This window comes from Crotalus tigris, unplaced genomic scaffold, assembly GCF_016545835.1.
Source record: "Crotalus tigris isolate CLP2741 ecotype Arizona unplaced genomic scaffold, ASM1654583v1 scf7180000017731.4096049, whole genome shotgun sequence".
In the NCBI taxonomy this organism is placed as follows: Eukaryota; Metazoa; Chordata; class Lepidosauria; order Squamata; family Viperidae; genus Crotalus; species Crotalus tigris.
In genome coordinates, this window is record NW_024096599.1 from 2,852,281 (window position 1) to 2,870,664 (window position 18,384).

Here is an 18,384-nt window from a genome sequence, read left to right on the forward strand (position 1 = left end):
GCTGCTCGGCAAGGTTCCTATCAGCAAAGCGTTTCCAAGGTGACCGTGACTTGTTGGACGATAATGGCATCCGGATGCAATCGATACAGCAATGTCGCGTTGGTCCAAAGAATCGTTCCAAAACCAGGCGGTACCGAGCACAACACTCACAGAAACGATACTGTTTAAAATTAGCCTAAAGTACCGGAGGAGGAGGTGGACCATAACCTTATTTAGGGTGGAGAAAACCAGAGATCGATAGGCTTGCTTTCTGAGCAAAATCTTGTTTATTAAAGCAGGCCATGGTGGACCTCCATCAGCTGCAACCAAACCGTCATTTTTAATATAATACACAGGATATTATTAGGTTCACAGGGGAAAAACTGTTTTAAATGTGTATAAAAAAACAGAGCTTCAGTTTGCAGATCTTTGTCCAGTGGCAGCTGCACATTTGCAGTGAGCTTTCCTCAAGCACACTTTATTCCTAAATATTTGAAACCTGTCACCTGCTCTTTCTTACGATCATTTCTATGAGTGAGCCTCAGCTTCTTGAATCAAGAGCAGGAGTCATACACACCCTTATCTAGGACTTAACCCAGTCATGAATGACATGTGTGGTTTCTGCCCTGTGCTTGGACCTGAAATCCAAAAGAAAGAAATCTACTTCCTCTAGAATAGTCTGCAACTGTAATGGAAGAACTGTCTTCACTAATTTAGATCAGCAATTCATTTATTTTGAAATATACTTTTAAGAGCGTATATCTATAGAATATATGTATCAAAAAATAAAAGCTGTATCATTTACATTTTTAAAAAAGGTTCTTAGAATTTTATGTAACCCTTAAGAGTGTAATAAGGGACACTGTCAGTTCAAACAATTTATTAAAAATGCTGTTAAAAACTATTGGACGTTCTCTTCCTTTAACCCAAATCCTAGATAACATTGGATGTTGTCACAGTCATCTCATTGAGATTTGCCTCATTGAATCCAAACTTAAACACATACGATCTATTTTATAGGCAAATTATTTAGCAAGTATATCGTAGGCTTACAGATAAATCATCCTGCTTTTCTATCCCCAGCAAGACATAAATCACCTTAGCAGTTTAAGACAGGGGTCCCCAGGCCGCAGCCCACTACTGGGCTGTGGCCCATTTAGAACAGAGCTGTGCAAGCGACTGGTGAGCGCACATGTGCACAGCTCAACTTGTGCAAGCGGCAGTCCGGCTGCATTTGCACAAGTGGTGGGCAGACACGCACACACTGGCCCACCACTTGCACAGGACAGTTCCCCTCTCCCCACCCTGCCGGGCCATCAAGCCATAAAGATTGAGAGCTGCTGATTTAAGACCTGTTACATAATTTTTTCCCTAATGTTATTCTCTCAATAACTCTGTAAGGAAAGATGGGCTGAGAATTAGCCCAAAGTTATTGTTTTAAGAACGACTTCCTGGACATATCACATATTCATTTTCAAAAAAATTTCCACACATCTAAGTTATAAAATAAGCTTGAAATACCTTTGGATAGAACAACCATAGTTTGAACTAAACATTGGTCCCCAAGTTCAAACATAAGGAAGCTCTACAATTAATTTAAAAATCAGAATCAATTACTTCTATTTTCCTCTTTTGATATATGCCTCCAGAAGACAAAGAAAATGGAAGAGCTTAAGTACCTCATTCACCTTCACTTACTGAATGCCAAACTACAGTTAAGCATTGCATTTAAAACCAGTCCCAAATTTATTAAAAATAGAGGAAGAATAAAAACTATACAAATGATGCAAAATGAAAAATGGGTTAGAGTCATGATTTTATTGCACAAATTAAGAAGTTACTCTGTTGAGAGTTGATTTTTCTGTATATACTCAGCATACTTTAATAATAATCTTGACTGATCACGTTATTTCCATAAAGTTGTACGAGGATTGCCAGCTGTCAACCCTGATGTAGAAGTGATTCCATAAGTGGAACTTAACTTTTTTAAACACTTTTCATAATGAGTATTCAGCTTTATGGCTTCTTGTAGAGCATATTTTAAATCCTCTATTTCATCAAAGAAATCCTGAAAAGTTATGACACAAAATTTTTTACTTAAATTCTACTTCTGAATTAGATACTTTGTCTCAAACTCCGTTCCTTTCTACAAAGAACATCCCTGCTTCAAATAATTACAAAATTTGCTAATTGAAGAAATTGTTATTACAAATCCTACATTTGTAATAATGAATGACTCCTGCCCTACCACTAAATCCTTCATTATAGAATTCAGTGTTTTGTTTTTATAAATTGTACATATGCGTATAAAATCAGTTAAAATAATGAATTCAACTGGCCATATCTCTTAAGATTCCAAATTTAATACAAAAAAAGATAATAGACATAAAACAAATTCCCTTTCTACAGATAAACATAGTGTCCAAATCAAATGCTGTATATAGTATCTCTAACAGATATATTAAAATCTTAAAATAACAAGAAATTATTTGAAAATAGACTTGATTGCACATAGAAGGAAGGATTATATATTTAGAACTTTTTATTATCCATCTTCGCATTACAATCTATAGCATGATCTCATCCCATACAGTATCACACCTGTACTTAGAAGTTTTCAAAGAACTGTCTTAAATACACAGAACAATACATTTAACAGACAAATGCATCTTCAACCCAAAGATACAAACAGACAAAGAGCATTATATTCTTAAATACGCCTCTGCTTGGAAGGGGGAACATTATTTAACCTATCCCTATTCACTGATCAGCAAAGCCAAAGCTTCTAGAGCACACTCACAATATAACAATGCATAAAACTTTATCTCCTATAGCAGACATTTTCCATTTGCAAATGGGAGCTTTTTCTACATTGCCTCAATATTTTTTTTTTAAAAAAAACCCACCTTATCTAATGCAGCAAGCTCATTTTTTAACATTCTTCTTTCTTTGGAAAGCGTTTCATTTTCCATCTTCAGTCGCTGTGTCTCATAAAGCAGCTGGTCTAAAGTACATAAGTAATTTCTTTAAAGTCACTAAAAGATAAAAATTATGTTCTTATTCTTTTTTAACTATACCTCAGAATTGTTTTCACTTCTGTAAAATCAGGTTTTCCTCTTAGAATGTGTCAGGTTTAAGGCCTGAGAATACAGTATTTCAATTTCAGTTTTACGGTCTTATCATCATCTGATTTTACTTGCTGAAGAATCAAGGTATCTTACAGAGAATTCAGAATAATGAAATAGCCAAAGAAAAAGCAGCTGTGAAAAGAGAAAATCTCAAGGCTCTGGAAACCGCGATCTGCAAGCACTGCCATAAAGCAGTTGTCAGTCTAAGAAGTCAGTCTTGGTGAAAGAAGAAAATGTTAACAATGTGGAGTTTAATGGTATAGTTAAGCAACCACACTGTAAACCAGGACATTGTAAGTTCTAGTCCTGTCTTAGGCCCAAAGCTAAGTAGGTGACCATGGGCTAGTCTCTCCCTTTGTTTTATGGATTTATGGTCCAAGCACAGAAAACCATTTTGGTTGTATAAGACAAGGAATTATCTACAGCAGCTAAGATCGGTTTATATAATGCAGGAGCCAGAGAAGTAGTATAGATAAGATATGGTAAAAAAAAATCTTTGCACAAGCCAAATACAGTAATCAATTTGAAAGAGGAAAATGATGTCACTCAGTGACAGCAGTTACAACATACTCAAATATATTGTAGAGAATATGTATCAGACTAAAATTTAAAAAAATCTATTCAGAATTGCACATAATTTGGCAGCACTTTCTATAAGGTGATAACAGTAACACTTCTTCTCTTGTGATACACATCTCCTCTATCTATTCTCACTATAATATAGATTACACTGACAGAAATAAAGCGAATAAACTTTATGACAAATGATGGTCCATTTACTGGTCCTAGTCTGAAAATAAACAGTACATACCATCAACTCTCCTTAAGGGCCATAGTTCCCCACCTCTGTTCTAAATAAAGGAGACTATAGAAAACATAATTATGGTACTATTTCATTAAGCAATGTTTGCATCTTAATAGGAAGTATTTTAATAAGTCTTTTTGGAGTGGGAAGAAGTTAATTATATGCATTTTCAATGCAAGGGTACTCTAATATTCAAATTACTGGACTTCCATTTATAGACACAAACATATTACTTTTGGCTCAGGAGCTACACATGGACTATCAAGGAATCAAGTGCAGCACCTTAAATTCCCTGAATTCCTCTGCCTTGCCCCTTCCTTTCTACGAATATACATTACATCTCACTCTACAATGTACGTGTAAATGTATAAGTGATTTTTTTCTGAAATATGACCACAGTGCATGTGCATATATACTAAGGCTCCCATACTGTCTCTACCAATTAATAAGACTAGAAGTTTTCCATTTTCCTTTTTTCTTTTAAACCATACTTAAAAATCTCTCTACAGTACAGAACAGCAAAAGTATCTATAATCTAGTTTTTCTTCTCCCTGATCACTGAGCTGGTATAAATTCCCCTCCCCCCAGCTTAGCAGCAGAGAATTGGGAAGGGTTCTTGAATTAATTCCTGCTTACCCAGTCCCAATAATCTGAACTGAGAAAGCATCGGTCTGTTTCTGGGACTCTGGGATTGTGCCCATTGTAAACAAATTCATTCTATTTTTTATAACCATAATTTATTAATTTTTTATAATCATAAATCCTTAAAATTTTATCAGCTACATGTTGTCTGGGTTCCAATATTTAGCTTACTAATACATGTTAAACTCCTTTCTCTGTACCTCGTTTTTCTAGCCATTGATAAAATGTATCCCATGTTCTAAAGTATTCTGAATCTTCTTTCTCCTTCATTTTCAATGTAAGTCTGTCCATTTCTACAAATTCATTCTATTTTGAATATGTTTGTAAACAAACCATTTTTGTAAACCAAAATTTTCTACATTCACATAAAAGACAAAACTTCCCTGTGTTGCAAACATTTAGAAATTTCTAATCTTCACTCAGTCATAGATAAGAATATGCCAAAAGGTAACACAAGAGATCAAGAGCCAATGAAGCAGATATATGAGGAAAAAAATATTACCTAAATATTTGCAGGAACAGCTTCCCTTCTTTTTGCACATACATTTGTCAGATGACATTCTTCTCTGAATTGGAACAAATTTGTCCTTTTTTTTATATTCCAAGGCATTTATCTTTTGGTTTGCTAAATGAAGTTGGTGTTCCAGATTATTAATTTTACCCTGTGATTAAATAGTTGAACAATTTTAAAGAACAAGAAAATTAACACATTTTTAAACATACTAGGATAGGGCAATTGGGACATCAATTCAAAATTACTTTTTTAAAAACCTGCACAAGAGGTTAGAAATAAATATGTGATTTAAAGAGTCATTGTCCTATCTAAACAATGATAAATGCCACTAATATATTGTTGCAGATGCCAAGCATTATAAGGCTGCCTCACTCATGGGCTGGGTATGAGATTAAAGCAACAGCATGGCAAGATGGTAGAAAAAAAGATGTTACAAGGCATATTTGTCCTGCAGTTAGGTTCAAGGGCAAACGCCTTTCATATATGTGTTTGCAAAAAAACATTTCTCTATCTTAATATCTATTTTCCTTACTTCCCAGAGGCTTGGAGCAGATGACAACTTACAAATAAGACATGTATCATAAAAACAAAAGGCCAAATTAAATTATCCTATATCAGGTCAATCCAAACAATTATCATGTTAACTTACAAAAGGAAAGTTTATCATGTTCTGACAGTATATGAAAGAATTCAAGAACACAATGCCATAAACATTATCTGTGCGCAGATATTCCTTGACGTTGTCATTTAACTTTAATAGCAGAAATGGACAGTTACATGTGACCATTTTTATTAGAAAACCACAACTGAATGAAAAACAGACCAGTAAATGTATCTTGCAATATGCTTATGAAACATACAAATACAGTATTCTATATATACCAAACACATTTCATTTTTTTTAGTTTATGTCAAAGTGATCAAATGATTAAAGCTTACAGACAGCATTGCAACTGTTTCATTTTGTCTTTGATTTGTTTTGACTTCTTTATTGTACCTTTTCTTCAGTTCATTATACATCTGAAGTACTCTGGAAGCAAAAGTAGAAGAATCGTTAGTCTTCCAAATATGAATATCTATACAAACGTTCACTGAAAAAGAATGGAAGCTATTTATCTGTTTTAGCCACAGCAAAGGCCTGGCGGTCTGTCTAGACTGAGACTGTACTCACCACAGCCTCCAATTGGTAGTTTTCTGCTTTAGCACCTCTCTCATGTAATGCAAGACTTGCAAGCACCATAAGTCTCTGAATGCCTAGGATCATCTTCCTTCAATATCAGTAATCTATACTGTACAATTCACCACACATTGGTTGCTTCCAATTAACAGAGGTTCTCTGTAGGATCCCCATTATGGACCGCCTTGTGCTTCACATGTTGTGCTGTGTCCTTCAACATCTTTTCCTTCAGTGGACTGTTGCAGCAGTCCCCAACCTTTTTGGCACTTGGGACCAGTTTCTTGGAAGACAATTTTTCCATACACCAGGAGGAGGAGGAGTGTACAACCTAGATCCTTCACATACACAGTTTACAGTAGGGCTCATGCTCCTATGAGAATCTCATGCCTGATGATCCGAGATAGAGCTGAGGTGGTGATGCTAGCGCTGGGGAGCAGCTGCAAACACAGATGCAGCTTCGCTTGCTCGCCTGCTGGTCACCTCTAGCTCTGTTGGCCCAGTTCTTAACAAGTCACAGACTGGGTTGGGGATCACCGGACTGTTGCATATCCATGTGTTTCTTTTCCTCTCATGTCCATTGCACAAGCAATGGAGTGGGGGGTATAATGAGCCCACTGGTGTCCCATTGGGAGAAATAAAAAAAATCATGTATCTGCTGCAGTCCACTGGTCCAGCAATGGACCAATAAAATAAGGGATATTTTTTTGAAAAAAGTGAGCATTTTACCAGTAATATGGTAATGTTTTAGTATAAAACTTTATAACTGTGTAGATGACTCTTCTTGGAAGCTTTCTATTTGGCAATATGTAACTAAAAACATACACCACAGATATAACTTTTGTTCTATCATCTGTTATAGAAGGGGGAACTAGCAGAACATTTTTATACACTCAAATAACAGAATAATGGACGTTAACAAATATTTCAACATTGAGCAGAAAATAACTCAAAAATGGATCTGTATATTTAAGGATAAATTTATAAAGACTGGTTGTAGTGTCATTAAAGGCTTTTATTTGTATTGTTGACCAAGAATCCAAATTATTTGCTAAGATGTATGTTTGACTAGGGTTCCAAAGCTCACCTGGCATGTTCCTTTACTACTTCGTGTTCCTTGTGATGAACGCCATCACCTTTATGGTATAAGTGAAACTCTGTTTGAATCTGTACACTAAAATAAACAGCCAATTAAATTAAAAAAAACTCTTCATATTGAATATTATTGATGTAATGGGTTTTTATCTAACCTTCCTAAAAATCTAATAAAGTTGAGAAAGAATACTAAAATCTAAAATCTCTTTTTAATCTCAAAGAAGATAAATACCATCTATATATATAAAAAACATACATTCAGAAGAAAAAGACATGGATACTAGTAGTTATGTGATCATAAATCATAGTAATCTCTAACTTGATAATCTTGGGTTGTGTGACTACATTCCCATTATGCCTGGGCATCTTATGGCTATTCTGCACTAAGGTGATTGGAGTTGTGAAGCAAAATATTTGGGAAGCCTAGTTTAAAATTCATATTTTCCAATTTAAGTATTTTATACATTGGTTACGAAGCTTCTGCCAATTTCTCAAACTACTGTAACGTCAATTCTCATACATAACCATTTAATTCTATAAACCCATATTTATTTTTCTGAAAGTAAACATTCTTAAATCCAGTAAGATCTATTTATTGAACATAAAGAATTTCTCACCAAGTCAGGCAAAGAACCCACTTCCATTTGCCTATATTTTCCTAAAAACCAAGAATTCTTTCATCCTTTAATGAAAGAGCCTTTCATTAAAATAACAAAAATACTAATCCAGTCTTGCAAATGCCATCCTATGTCCTAAGTACAGCAGGCCAAAACCTTTCAAAAATTGGGGCTACAACCTTTACAAATATTAATTATTCACAAAACCAATTGAATCTATCAAAAGTTAGTATGTTAAGCTAAAATACTGTGTTGGGTAATGATACAGATATTTATCTTAATGTTTAATCATTATATTTCTATGTGAATAATAAACTTTAGGAAAGAATGACTAGAAGTGTGTGGCATGGCCCTCAATATAAACTCATTCATCAATGATTCTATGTAAGTTTGAATCAAATATTGCTTTAATGAAGAAACCGACAGATGAGAAGCTAAATCTTTATACATATTAGAGTACTAAGTGAAATCTTAGATCAGGGGTGTCAAACTGCCAGCCTGTGGGCCGGATGTGTCATGCCGAAACCACACCCACCCCATTGCTGGCAATGGAAAAAAAATCATGATACATCGTGACACGTCATGTGATGTTGCGAGTTTGACACCCCTGTCTTAAATTCTTAAGAGGCAGGTGCTTGGAGTATAGCCATTCTTACTCTTTCCTTGTGACACAGGCAGGCAAGCACTTGTTTTGCTCACGTAGTTTATCATGCAGCTGCATTACATCACATTCCAGTTGCTTGTTTTTTAGGCGTACATGCCTCAGCTTTTTAAGGAGCAGCTGATTTTCTTGATTGAGCTGGAAAAATGAGATAATTTTTCTTGTGTTTAAAAACAAAGAGTTGACTTAATGGAGAAATGGGTGACATATAAATTTAATTAATAAGCATACAAGCAAATGCAGGTTATTTAATGTAATACAGTAACATTCGTAGTATGAAATAACCCATGTTCATTTTCTAAGGCTGCCTTTGTTTTAGTCAAGCACTTTAAAGAACCTGACCTACATATACTTTCAAAACTTCAAAAACTGAAATGATCCTACTTATAAAATTATCAAACACAATTAATAGTTTTCCCCCAAGAGGTATTTTATTACTAATTCTGACATCAATATGTACATTAATTTGATTATTAAAGTGATAAGCATGTTGTAAGTCATCTGCAGAAATCGGCACTTATCATATAACACTGCCATCTTGTTTTTCACTTTATTCCCACTTTTCAATCACTATATCATCTGTCAGCCACTTTATCAAACCTTTGCTAATTTTAAATTCATCCCACTTTCATTCTCTACTCACATATCAAAGTGTAAACTGCAGCATTCTGACCTTTCCAAAGCCTGTATTCTATAATATTTAATTAATGTTTCTCAGACTAGCAGTGAAAAAGCAGCCCCTTCCAGCTCTAACCTTTTACTATACACATCTTTTCCTTATATACCATTTTTACTACTGATTTTCCATTAAGAAATATTCCTGCATCCTAAATAATATATATATCAACCGTGCAGCCATTTAATTTGAGCACGCATAAATTTTGGGAGATCTAGGTCCTTCAAAATCTTTCTCTTACTATTGCAGGGAACTGCAAGAAAAATGTCACTTTAAAACATTTTCTAGACTGATTTGCATTGGAAGTAATTTTTACTAGGAGTAAAATTTTTAAGGGAGAGAATAGAGACATTTTTAATAGCTATAAAATTTACCATGGGGGAGAGGGGGACTGCTGGAGGAGAAGACTAAAGAAACCTTCCTACTAATCACGCAGCTATCCAAAGGGCCAAGCACTGCTGATATGGGGGGGAAAGGGACGCTATACTGCTTTCGTGAAGTATATTCCCCAGCATGACATTCCCAGCCCGATTTATCATCAGAAAAAAATTAAAGTACCGTTTCCTTCAAGAGGAAAAATATCTAGTTTTTTTCTAATCGCCTCGGAGGAAAAAGGTCTCGGCTCTTTGAAGAGCGATGCCAAAAGTTTAGCGCTAAAACGGAGCGCCTTACGCGATCTGCAGACGTAGGATCTGCAGAACATGGATACACAGGAATTTCTGGGCAGCCGGGAAACACCCAGGAGCCAAAGCAACCATCTTCCCACAGCTCGCCTCTCTTTCTTTCTCGCTCGAAGTGATGCCCTACATCTAACTTGTTTCTCAAACTTGGCAATTTTGGGACATGTGGACTTCAACCCTCCTCGCAATTTCCCACTTGCCTCGAAGTTGCGCAGTCTGAGAAATCCTGCCCTACAGCTCCTGCCTTTTCCATCCAAAACAGTGTTGGATTAGGACAGGGGTAAACAACCTTGGCTCTTTTATGACTCGTGGACTTCAACTCCCAGAATTCCTGAGCCAATCCAACCCTCTGGGGGGCGCAGGTGGAGGGAAACTCGGCTGCTCCCAGCCGCCACAGCGAGCTGCTCTTCGTCACTCACTTGGACGCATCTATGAACGGAGGGCAGCGCCATCCGCTTCCCTTCCATGGCCCCCCACACCGAGCAGAGGCCAAACATGCGGGAGCAGGTTCAAGGCAGCGCCCCCGCCAGAAAGAGACCGGCCCGACAAAGGAGAAAGGGGCAGAAGCAGCTCTGAGCCAGCCGCGGGGTTTCCCAGCGGTCAGATAAATGCCCAGCAACGGTTAAAAAGACCCCGCGAGTGCGGCGTCCGCTACCCCGCCTGTCCCGAATTCATTAGCTAAAGTGTTTCTTCTTCAAAGCTGAGGGGGAAAAATGTTAACTAGTAGCCGGCAAAGATACATCACGCGGATTAAATCGGCGTTAGTGTATCCAAATAAAGAAGCTCTCCTAGCAGGCGGTTCCCACGCGCACGCAATTTTCGCCGGTGAAAAAGTAAACCTACGTTTGTTTACGAAAAGTATTTAGTGACGCCATTAAAACGCGACTATAGGATCAGGTCCCTTTCCAGAACTTCCGCTCCGTGGTTCCCATGGTGACGGGATCCCGAATCGGCGGCATCTCCCTTCTGGGTTAATGGGTGATGTAAAAACAGGTTCTAAAAGAGTCGAAATTACGTTTTTCTATTCAAAGATAGTTGAAGTCATGTGATGGTAACCTTTATGGAATGTGTATATGTAAATTTTAGATAATATTTTTATGCTATAGTACTCGATTTTACATTTAAATATAAGCTTGTCTAGAAAAATGTAAAAACCTAACGTTGATTTTGATTAAAAAGGCCAATTCCATAAAGAATTCCGACTGCCACTACCCCAGCTGTCTAAAAAAAGCTGATTGTAGAATTTAAAAAAAAAAAAAACTAAAACTGGATTTGGAAGTCTGATACATTTGTAATTCCTATGAACTGCTTGCTTAAGCCCTGAAAAGATGGAATCAGTCAAAGGAAAGATAAGAAGAAAAGATTTTATTCTGTCAGAAGCTAAGTAGTAACATCTTTAATAATTATATGCTCTTATCAACTTGTTTAAGGTAAGATTTAGTTGCAAAGGAATATGTAATTCTTTATCTTTGTCCTATATTATTTAAGTTTTGGAACTGGCAACATTCATCTTGACTGAAATCTGTTTCTTTGTTCATGGACAGAAGAGCTTACTTGGAGGTTGCCCACAATCATTTTAGTCCTTTAGTTAAACCCCTTCCATACAGAGGCTGCTGATCTGGATTGGCATCATGCCCAATTTACGGTCTTGAGGGAATCTTTTTAGTTGAGTTAATTTCAGTGACTCTTCCAGAGAAAACACTACAAACATAAACACTGAAACATTTAGAGAAAACAGTGCAGACGTAGCACTGAGACAGTTTCATTGGTGCTGTAGGGTGTGCAGTCAAAATCACTTTGTCCTAGCTCATTGAATTTCCCCTGTGCCTTCTTGAATTAAAAGTACCTCAGGGTTAATTTTGCCAATCACCTGCTTTAGGGGCAAGATTTTTCCACTCATCAAAACAAAAGAGGTATAGTAATAGGGTACTGGCTAAAGTACTTTTTTGTGCTCCTTCAATTGAAGGAAGAACTACTTAATTCATGAGATTCCTTGGCAATTAGCAATGAACACAGTCCCAGTATTGCATAATTTTTCTTTTTTACCATTTCACAGTGAAACTATGTAGAAGTGCCAATAGTGGGGTTATTGGAGGAGGGGATGAAGTTCTTTACAATAGTCACTCATTACAAATATAGAGACCTCTTGCACACTTTATTGAATTGGGTGCTAGACTGATTTTATTTATATCTTGTTTTTCTGCCCAAAGTTCTGCATTTGATATCAGTAACACTATAACTCATGACAATTTAGTCCTGTTAATACAAAACAATTTAATGAAAGCATATTTGCAGCTGGGTTATATGGCACACTGAAGAGCATTGTTAACCAACTATTTTAGAGAAAGGGTTAGGGTTGAAAAGGACTAAGTGACTGCTTAGGATTGTTGTATTGCTATTAGCAAGACAAAAGCAATTATTTTAAAATGATTTGCAAGGAAAAGAGCAGAACCTAATTCCACTTCATTCCAAACTTTCTGAAAATAGTTGGGTAGTGTCAAGATTGTTTATGTATATGTGTGGCCCTCACCTCTAAATATGCCAAAACTCTTGTTCATCATTTTAAGTATTTTATGGGGGGAAAACAGGTAAATACTCTGAATAACTATATTTGCTGGTCATAGTTGCTAATTAAATTAAAATTGTGCTAGCTAACAGTTTGCCGTTTTTGTTTGCTTTCATTCTAGTCAGGCATAATACTGAAGAGGAATACAATGAATGTTTTTTTTAAAAAATAAGTGTATAGATACCGTCTTCATTCTAGCTCAAAATAGAAAAAAACTCATACTAGTCAAACTACAAAACCTAATGGATCTTGAAATTTATCTATAGACTTTACATAGGAGACCAACTCCCATTGTTTGTACTGGATTTTTTTCTTCACAGTGATGAGAGTTGGACACCCCCTCCCCAGCCCAACAAAGAAATAATCTAGGAACACCCCAACTAAACTGGGTCAACAGCAGCCTGAGGCTAAAACAGCAAACACTTGACACACACAATGAGGAACCAGCTAGCAGCAATCAGGATTAACACACAACAATAAAAGTAATTAACACCTTTTAGGCAAGAAAAAGGAACTAACAATAGTCACAAACCAGCAAATCAAGAAAGACAAATTTTAACTCACCAATTAGAAATGGTAAGTTTGTTACCAATCAGAAATGACAAGTTTGGAAACCACAAAAGGGTATAAAAACCCCTGTTTAAAGATCACTCTGTCTAGCTAGCCGGGGACTCGAGCTGAATTGTCACTCAACGCTGATCCTCGAAATTAAACCTCTTTCTGGTAGCTGGCTTCACGATCTATTTCTTCTGCGCCGCACTGTCAAGGGGAATCCCGGCTGGAAGGACCGAATGGGGGAGTTCCTCCCAACAACAGGAAAAGAGCAGCAAATCCTGCTTCCCTACTTCAATTCTGTTTTGTGATTAAGCATTTGTTTAGTGTTCTGACTTTGAAATACTTTGACAGGAGTGTTGAAATAGTTTGTGTGCCAAGTTATTCTTAATTTAAACACCAGTTGTAAAGATTACAAAGAAGCTAGTACATGCTTGAACACATACTCATTGCCTTCCTTTTTTTTCCATGAAAAATACAAAATACTGATTTTTCACCTCTAATGTTCTGTCTGAAACAAAGAAACTAAAGATTGCATGCTGTAACTGGAATGTGCTTATATATTAAGACTGTCAATTGTGACTTACATTCAGATGTATCCCCTTTTGATGTCAAAGGAAAGGAACTGTTTTTCTTAAAGCACCTGATCTATTCCTTATTCCTCAGTTGTCTTTTTTTAGCAAGTCACTGTATGAATTCTCCTGTTCTTCCAATTTACAATGCAATTATCAAATTCCTAACCTATCCAGAAGGAAAAAAAAAATCTTAGTCTGTTGCACAACAAAAACATGGTACCATAAAGATTATTACATGGATTATGGCATAAACCTCCATGGATTGCAGTGTTCTTTCTTTCCTTTGAAAGAGACAGTATGAAGAGAAACGAAGTATGAAGCCTCATTCCTATGTGGAGACTCCAGTACTCCATACCCTTGTTTGTCAACAGGTGAGTTCAGCCTATTGATTTGTTTGGGGAGAGCACTACTATTTTGGGCTCCAAGCAGGCACTTTAAATCAGCTATGTATTTGAGTTCTACCAATGTACAAAAGGACTTTGAGTGGCCAAATAACACATATTTGATACTTGTTTCACTTATATAATGAACTAAGCCATCCATGCAATGTGATAGTGTGAAACAATAATTGCCCCTTAGTCTCAAGGGTGCTTCTTCAAAAGACAACTAAACTGTATTCCCCCCCCCCCAGGAAGAAGATGTTTTGCTTCTCACCCAAAAAGTGCCATTGGTTCTGGCAGGATAGTGGGGGCGATGGAAGGATTAGTTCTGACAGGATGAGGGAGGGTTGGAAGGATCATCTTTCTTTGCATTCATCTGGTCTGGTCTGGTCACTCTCAGAAAGAGTGCTAACAACCAGATAACTACAAAGAAAGATGATCCTTCCAACACCCCCATCCATCCTATCAGAATTAATCCTTCCATCGCCCCCACTATCCTGCCAGAACCGATAAAGCTTCTTGGATGAGAAATGAAACATCATCTTCTTCCTCCTCAGGGAAAAATATCAGTCCAATTTCCTTTTGAAAAAGTACTTTTGAGACAACTATGACTTGGATGACTGAAAAATCTCCAATTGCCCATTAGATTCAGCAGCTGATTGCATTTTCTTTAGTTATAGTAACTGCAACTAACAGCTTCATGTAATTTCACATATTCTTCTATGGTAAACTGCTTGAGTTTTCTAGCAGGAATTGATTGAAGATTAATGGCTTTCTTGAAATGAGCAAACTCCACCTTGCTATTCTCCTGAAAATCTTATTTTTACCCAGTGCTTTTTCTGATGGACTATGACTGATGAACACTTCTGCCAAGACAAGAAGGGCTTGCAAATTTCTCATGTAGTTTTGCAATTCTTACAAAATTGTGTTGTGACTCTTGGGATTTTTTTTTTTTTTTTTTTTTTTTGGTCAGGATAGACACTTTTGAGAAAATTCACCGTTGTCCCATTTTCTCCTTTCATTTCACTAAGAATGGATTAGTAGAGTTTAAGAACTTTAGAAACAGCTTTGTAATTTTTCAAAACTCAGAAATCTATCTATTTAGCATTTATATGGCTGCCCAATTGTAATTATTTGAGCCTGGGAAGGATACTAAAGCACACATCCCGAAATCCTAATTAACACATAATAATTTATTACAACTCATTGAAAAATAAAATGGTGAACAGAATTGAAAACTTCTACAGCTTAACCTGATCCCAAAGCTGGGGAAAGAACTAAGTTTGAACAGCATTCCTAAAGGCCTGTAGAATTGGAAGAGAGGAGGTTGTTCCAAAGGGCAGGTACCACTACACAGAAGGCATACTTCCTGAGTTTCATAATAATGGAATTCTTTCAATAAGGAAATCCAGAATGTGCCCTATTTACTGGAATATATGGGATAGGCATATACCCCCAGGAGCAGGCAGTCTTGCAAATAACCTGGTCCTATGCAATGCAGGACTTTATGGATGATAACTAGTACCTTGAATTGCACCCAAAAGCCTATTTGGAAGATTTCAAAAATGTTTTCCATGGAGGATGATCTGTTTCTAGAAACCTTAGTATTAACCCAGCAGTTATTTTTCCTCCTGTTCAATTATGTCCAATTCTCAGAGACTTCCTGGACAAGTCCCTTCAATTTTCTTGACAAGTTTTTTTCAGAAATGATTTGCCATTGCCTCCTTCTTAGGGGGCAGAAAGTGATTGACAGAAAGTGATTGACTCATTCATCAAGCAAGCTTTGTGCCCAAGGTGGAACTAGAACTTAGTCTCCCAGTTGCTAGCCTGAAGCCTTAACCACTACACCAAACTGGTTCTCCTTAAGTCAGAGTAGAATCCCTTTAAAAATCAGTAGCATGCAAATGAAAGTCTTTCGGTAGCAAAGATGTGCAATAATTGAAAATAATCTAGAAGAATCAATATAAAATGATTTACAGATGGCATTTAACACCGGCGAGATTGGCTAAAATGTATAAAAACATAGACCCGAAGTGTTGGAAATGTAAAATCAGAGAAGGAACATTTTATCACATGTGGTGGCTGTGCCCCAAAGCAAAAAATTATTGGGAATGAATAAGAGATTGGATACAGGAGATAACTGAGATACAAATGGATTTCAAACCAGAATTATTTCTTTTGGGCATAATAAATTTAAAGATGGAAAAACAACTCCAACACATCATTATACACATATTGACTGCAGCTCATATAGCATATGCTCAATGTTGGGAGAGTGAAAATATTCTCACAAATGATATGATTATGTACAAAATCTTGGAATGCGCAGAAATGAACAAACTTACGTTAGAATTAAAAGACAAGGAGGCGACAGAATTTTATGAAATTTGGAATAAATGTTATAATTGGCTAGAACAGAGAAAGAAAAAGACATAATTACTGATGTACATAAAATGTAAATAAGATGTAAAGAATGCTTAAAATGTAGAGTACTGTTCTGTTAAAAGAAAAGATTTATGTTTGCGTATTTTAAGTTTGTTTTGGTGTAGGGTGTATGGTGAAAAATAATAAAAAAAAATTAAAAAGAAAATAATCTAGAAGGGGTAGAATATATGTTCATTGTGTAGATTTTCTGCAGTGGGAAAACAAAAGAGGGTTACACATGACTACAGTACTGTATGGGGCTTTGTAAAATTCTGGAAGTGAGACAGAATGATTGCATAATAAAAGCCCTACTTGGAAGAGCTTCCTATTTGGAAATACCCAGCTAAGGTTGTTTAAATATGGAATATGCTGTCATTGAGAAATCAAATGCCTGAACTCTATGAAAGATATGAGCAAATGAATAGCATTTAGCAGACATTGGCATATTTGGAAAAAACTAAGTAGGGTCAGACCAGGTATATTTGAATAAGAGATAATCAGGAAATTCTAGAGCTATAGGCTGGACTAGTAAGTCAAAAAACATATTGAAAGAAATCAGGCACAAACCGCTTATTTATTAGTATTATTTATTTACTATACTTTTATGCTGCCTTTATTACTTTTTATAAGTAATTCAAGGTGGTGAACATACCTAATACTTCAGAGATATGTCCATGTAGTCACCCGGAGCATAAGAAGGCTCTGCCTAGCATTTGAAAAAACACAATTAACACAATTAACTCTGAAATAAACAAAAGTACAGCAAAAAATGGAATGAATATATAGTTTTGTCTATAATTCATATTCCTATTTTATAAACAATATTTAGAATCTTTTTTAAAACTCTTAGCATTTATAAGAACCTTTGATAAAACTTGTAATTCTCAGTGCGACTTTCAGCATGTGATTTCAAGACCAACATTATACTCTGTCATCTATGGAGATTCTCAATCATCCAGCTCGTGGTTGCCACAAAGATGCTTTTTCCAAAACACGACTGGACTTTTTTTTTTCTTTGAAAACATTTCACTTCTCATCCAAGAAGCTTCTTCAGTTATAACTGAATGGTGAGGAATGTATTACATCTGAAATAAAAAGAAGAAAACTCTTCAGACTAATCACTATAAGAAAAAAGCTTACAAATTCATTGAAAAAAAGTTCTCATAGTGTAGTTAGTGCTAATGTACTTCCACAACTTGTATTAAAAGGAAATCATCTTTCCAAAGTACACCCATCCACACCTCTGGGAAGAAAAATCATTTGTACAAGTAGTCCTCAACTTACAACAGTATTAGATTATCCAACAGGACCAGTTCCTAGAAATTTGTTTACTCTTTATAAAGGGCAGATTTACTTCCAACTTGACACTTTTTCTGTGTGGATGGTCATTATTTGTAATAAATTCGTTTAAAATATGAAAAAGAAGTAAATCAGTATTCCAACTAACATTGATATTACAGTTTACTTGCTTACCATTCACTAGTTTTAATTAATTTAAAATTAATTTAAGATAGTAAAAGACTCGCCTTGTGCTCGTTGAACTCAAATCTTTTCTGCGCGCTGGATAAATGTCCTATAAGCCGATTTTGTCTGGAGGATCTGACCAATTACAGAACGGCGGGAGAGGAGCCTTAACTTTCTTGGTTCTTTTTAGAAAGAACATTCTTGGAGAAAATAAGGTTAATAGTTTCATCGAGAGAAATATTATCTTACCCCTCAGTAAAAAAGTAATAACATCATAATTTAATCATTTTAGCAAAAAGCCTACATTTGGAAAACCTGAATTCGCTTTTTAGCTGTCAGCTGGTCTTACGCAGTTTTCTGAGGCGAGGAATTTGTATTTAAAAGGGTGGATATTAATTTCTGCAATCAAAAATAATGGAAACGAAATGTCTTTGACAACAAGAACTTCAGAC

General features: G+C 36.0%; 1 protein-coding gene and 1 long non-coding RNA gene across 11 annotated transcripts; one reads left to right on the forward strand and one right to left on the reverse strand.

The window, feature by feature from the left end:
* Positions 1-1,778: 1,778 nt before the first annotated feature.
* Positions 1,779-17,516, reverse strand: LOC120306280 (centrosomal protein of 290 kDa-like). Of its 10 annotated transcripts, XM_039339244.1 has the most exons (9): positions 17,332-17,516; positions 17,121-17,174; positions 13,677-13,830; positions 8,611-8,753; positions 7,330-7,416; positions 6,008-6,098; positions 5,057-5,216; positions 2,886-2,983; positions 1,779-2,047 (listed from the first exon to the last, which is right to left on the reverse strand). In XM_039339244.1, exons 4-9 carry the CDS (start codon positions 8,673-8,675, stop codon positions 1,886-1,888), a joined length of 663 nt encoding a protein of 220 aa, XP_039195178.1. In that variant the 5' UTR covers positions 8,676-8,753; positions 13,677-13,830; positions 17,121-17,174; positions 17,332-17,516; the 3' UTR covers positions 1,779-1,885. The 10 variants fall into 10 exon arrangements, with proteins under 10 accessions (XP_039195178.1, XP_039195183.1, XP_039195180.1 ...); XM_039339249.1 differs by lacking the exons at positions 17,121-17,174; positions 17,332-17,516 and having other exon boundaries at positions 7,330-7,378; positions 13,677-13,824; XM_039339246.1 differs by lacking the exons at positions 13,677-13,830; positions 17,121-17,174; positions 17,332-17,516 and adding an exon at positions 10,391-10,547 and having other exon boundaries at positions 7,330-7,378.
* LOC120306281 lies at positions 10,911-14,913 on the forward strand. The gene is made up of 3 exons (XR_005556227.1): positions 10,911-11,401; positions 13,955-14,035; positions 14,876-14,913. It is a non-coding gene; the product is annotated as an uncharacterized LOC120306281 (long non-coding RNA).
* Positions 17,517-18,384: the final 868 nt, after the last annotated feature.

What these genes read in the sequence shown, in the direction of transcription:
- LOC120306280 (XM_039339244.1), bottom strand. Translation starts at nt 8,675, where the DNA reads ATGCAGCTGCATGATAAACTACGTGAGCAAAACAAGTGCTTGCCTGCC. An exon ending in GTAGTAAAGGAACATGCCAG is followed by an intron (nt 6,099 to 7,329) that starts GTGAGCTTTGGA and finishes TTTTGCTTCCAG; the next exon opens with AGTACTTCAGATGTATAATG. An exon ending in CTGTTCCTGCAAATATTTAG is followed by an intron (nt 2,984 to 5,056) that starts GTAATATTTTTT and finishes TATGTACTTTAG; the next exon opens with ACCAGCTGCTTTATGAGACA.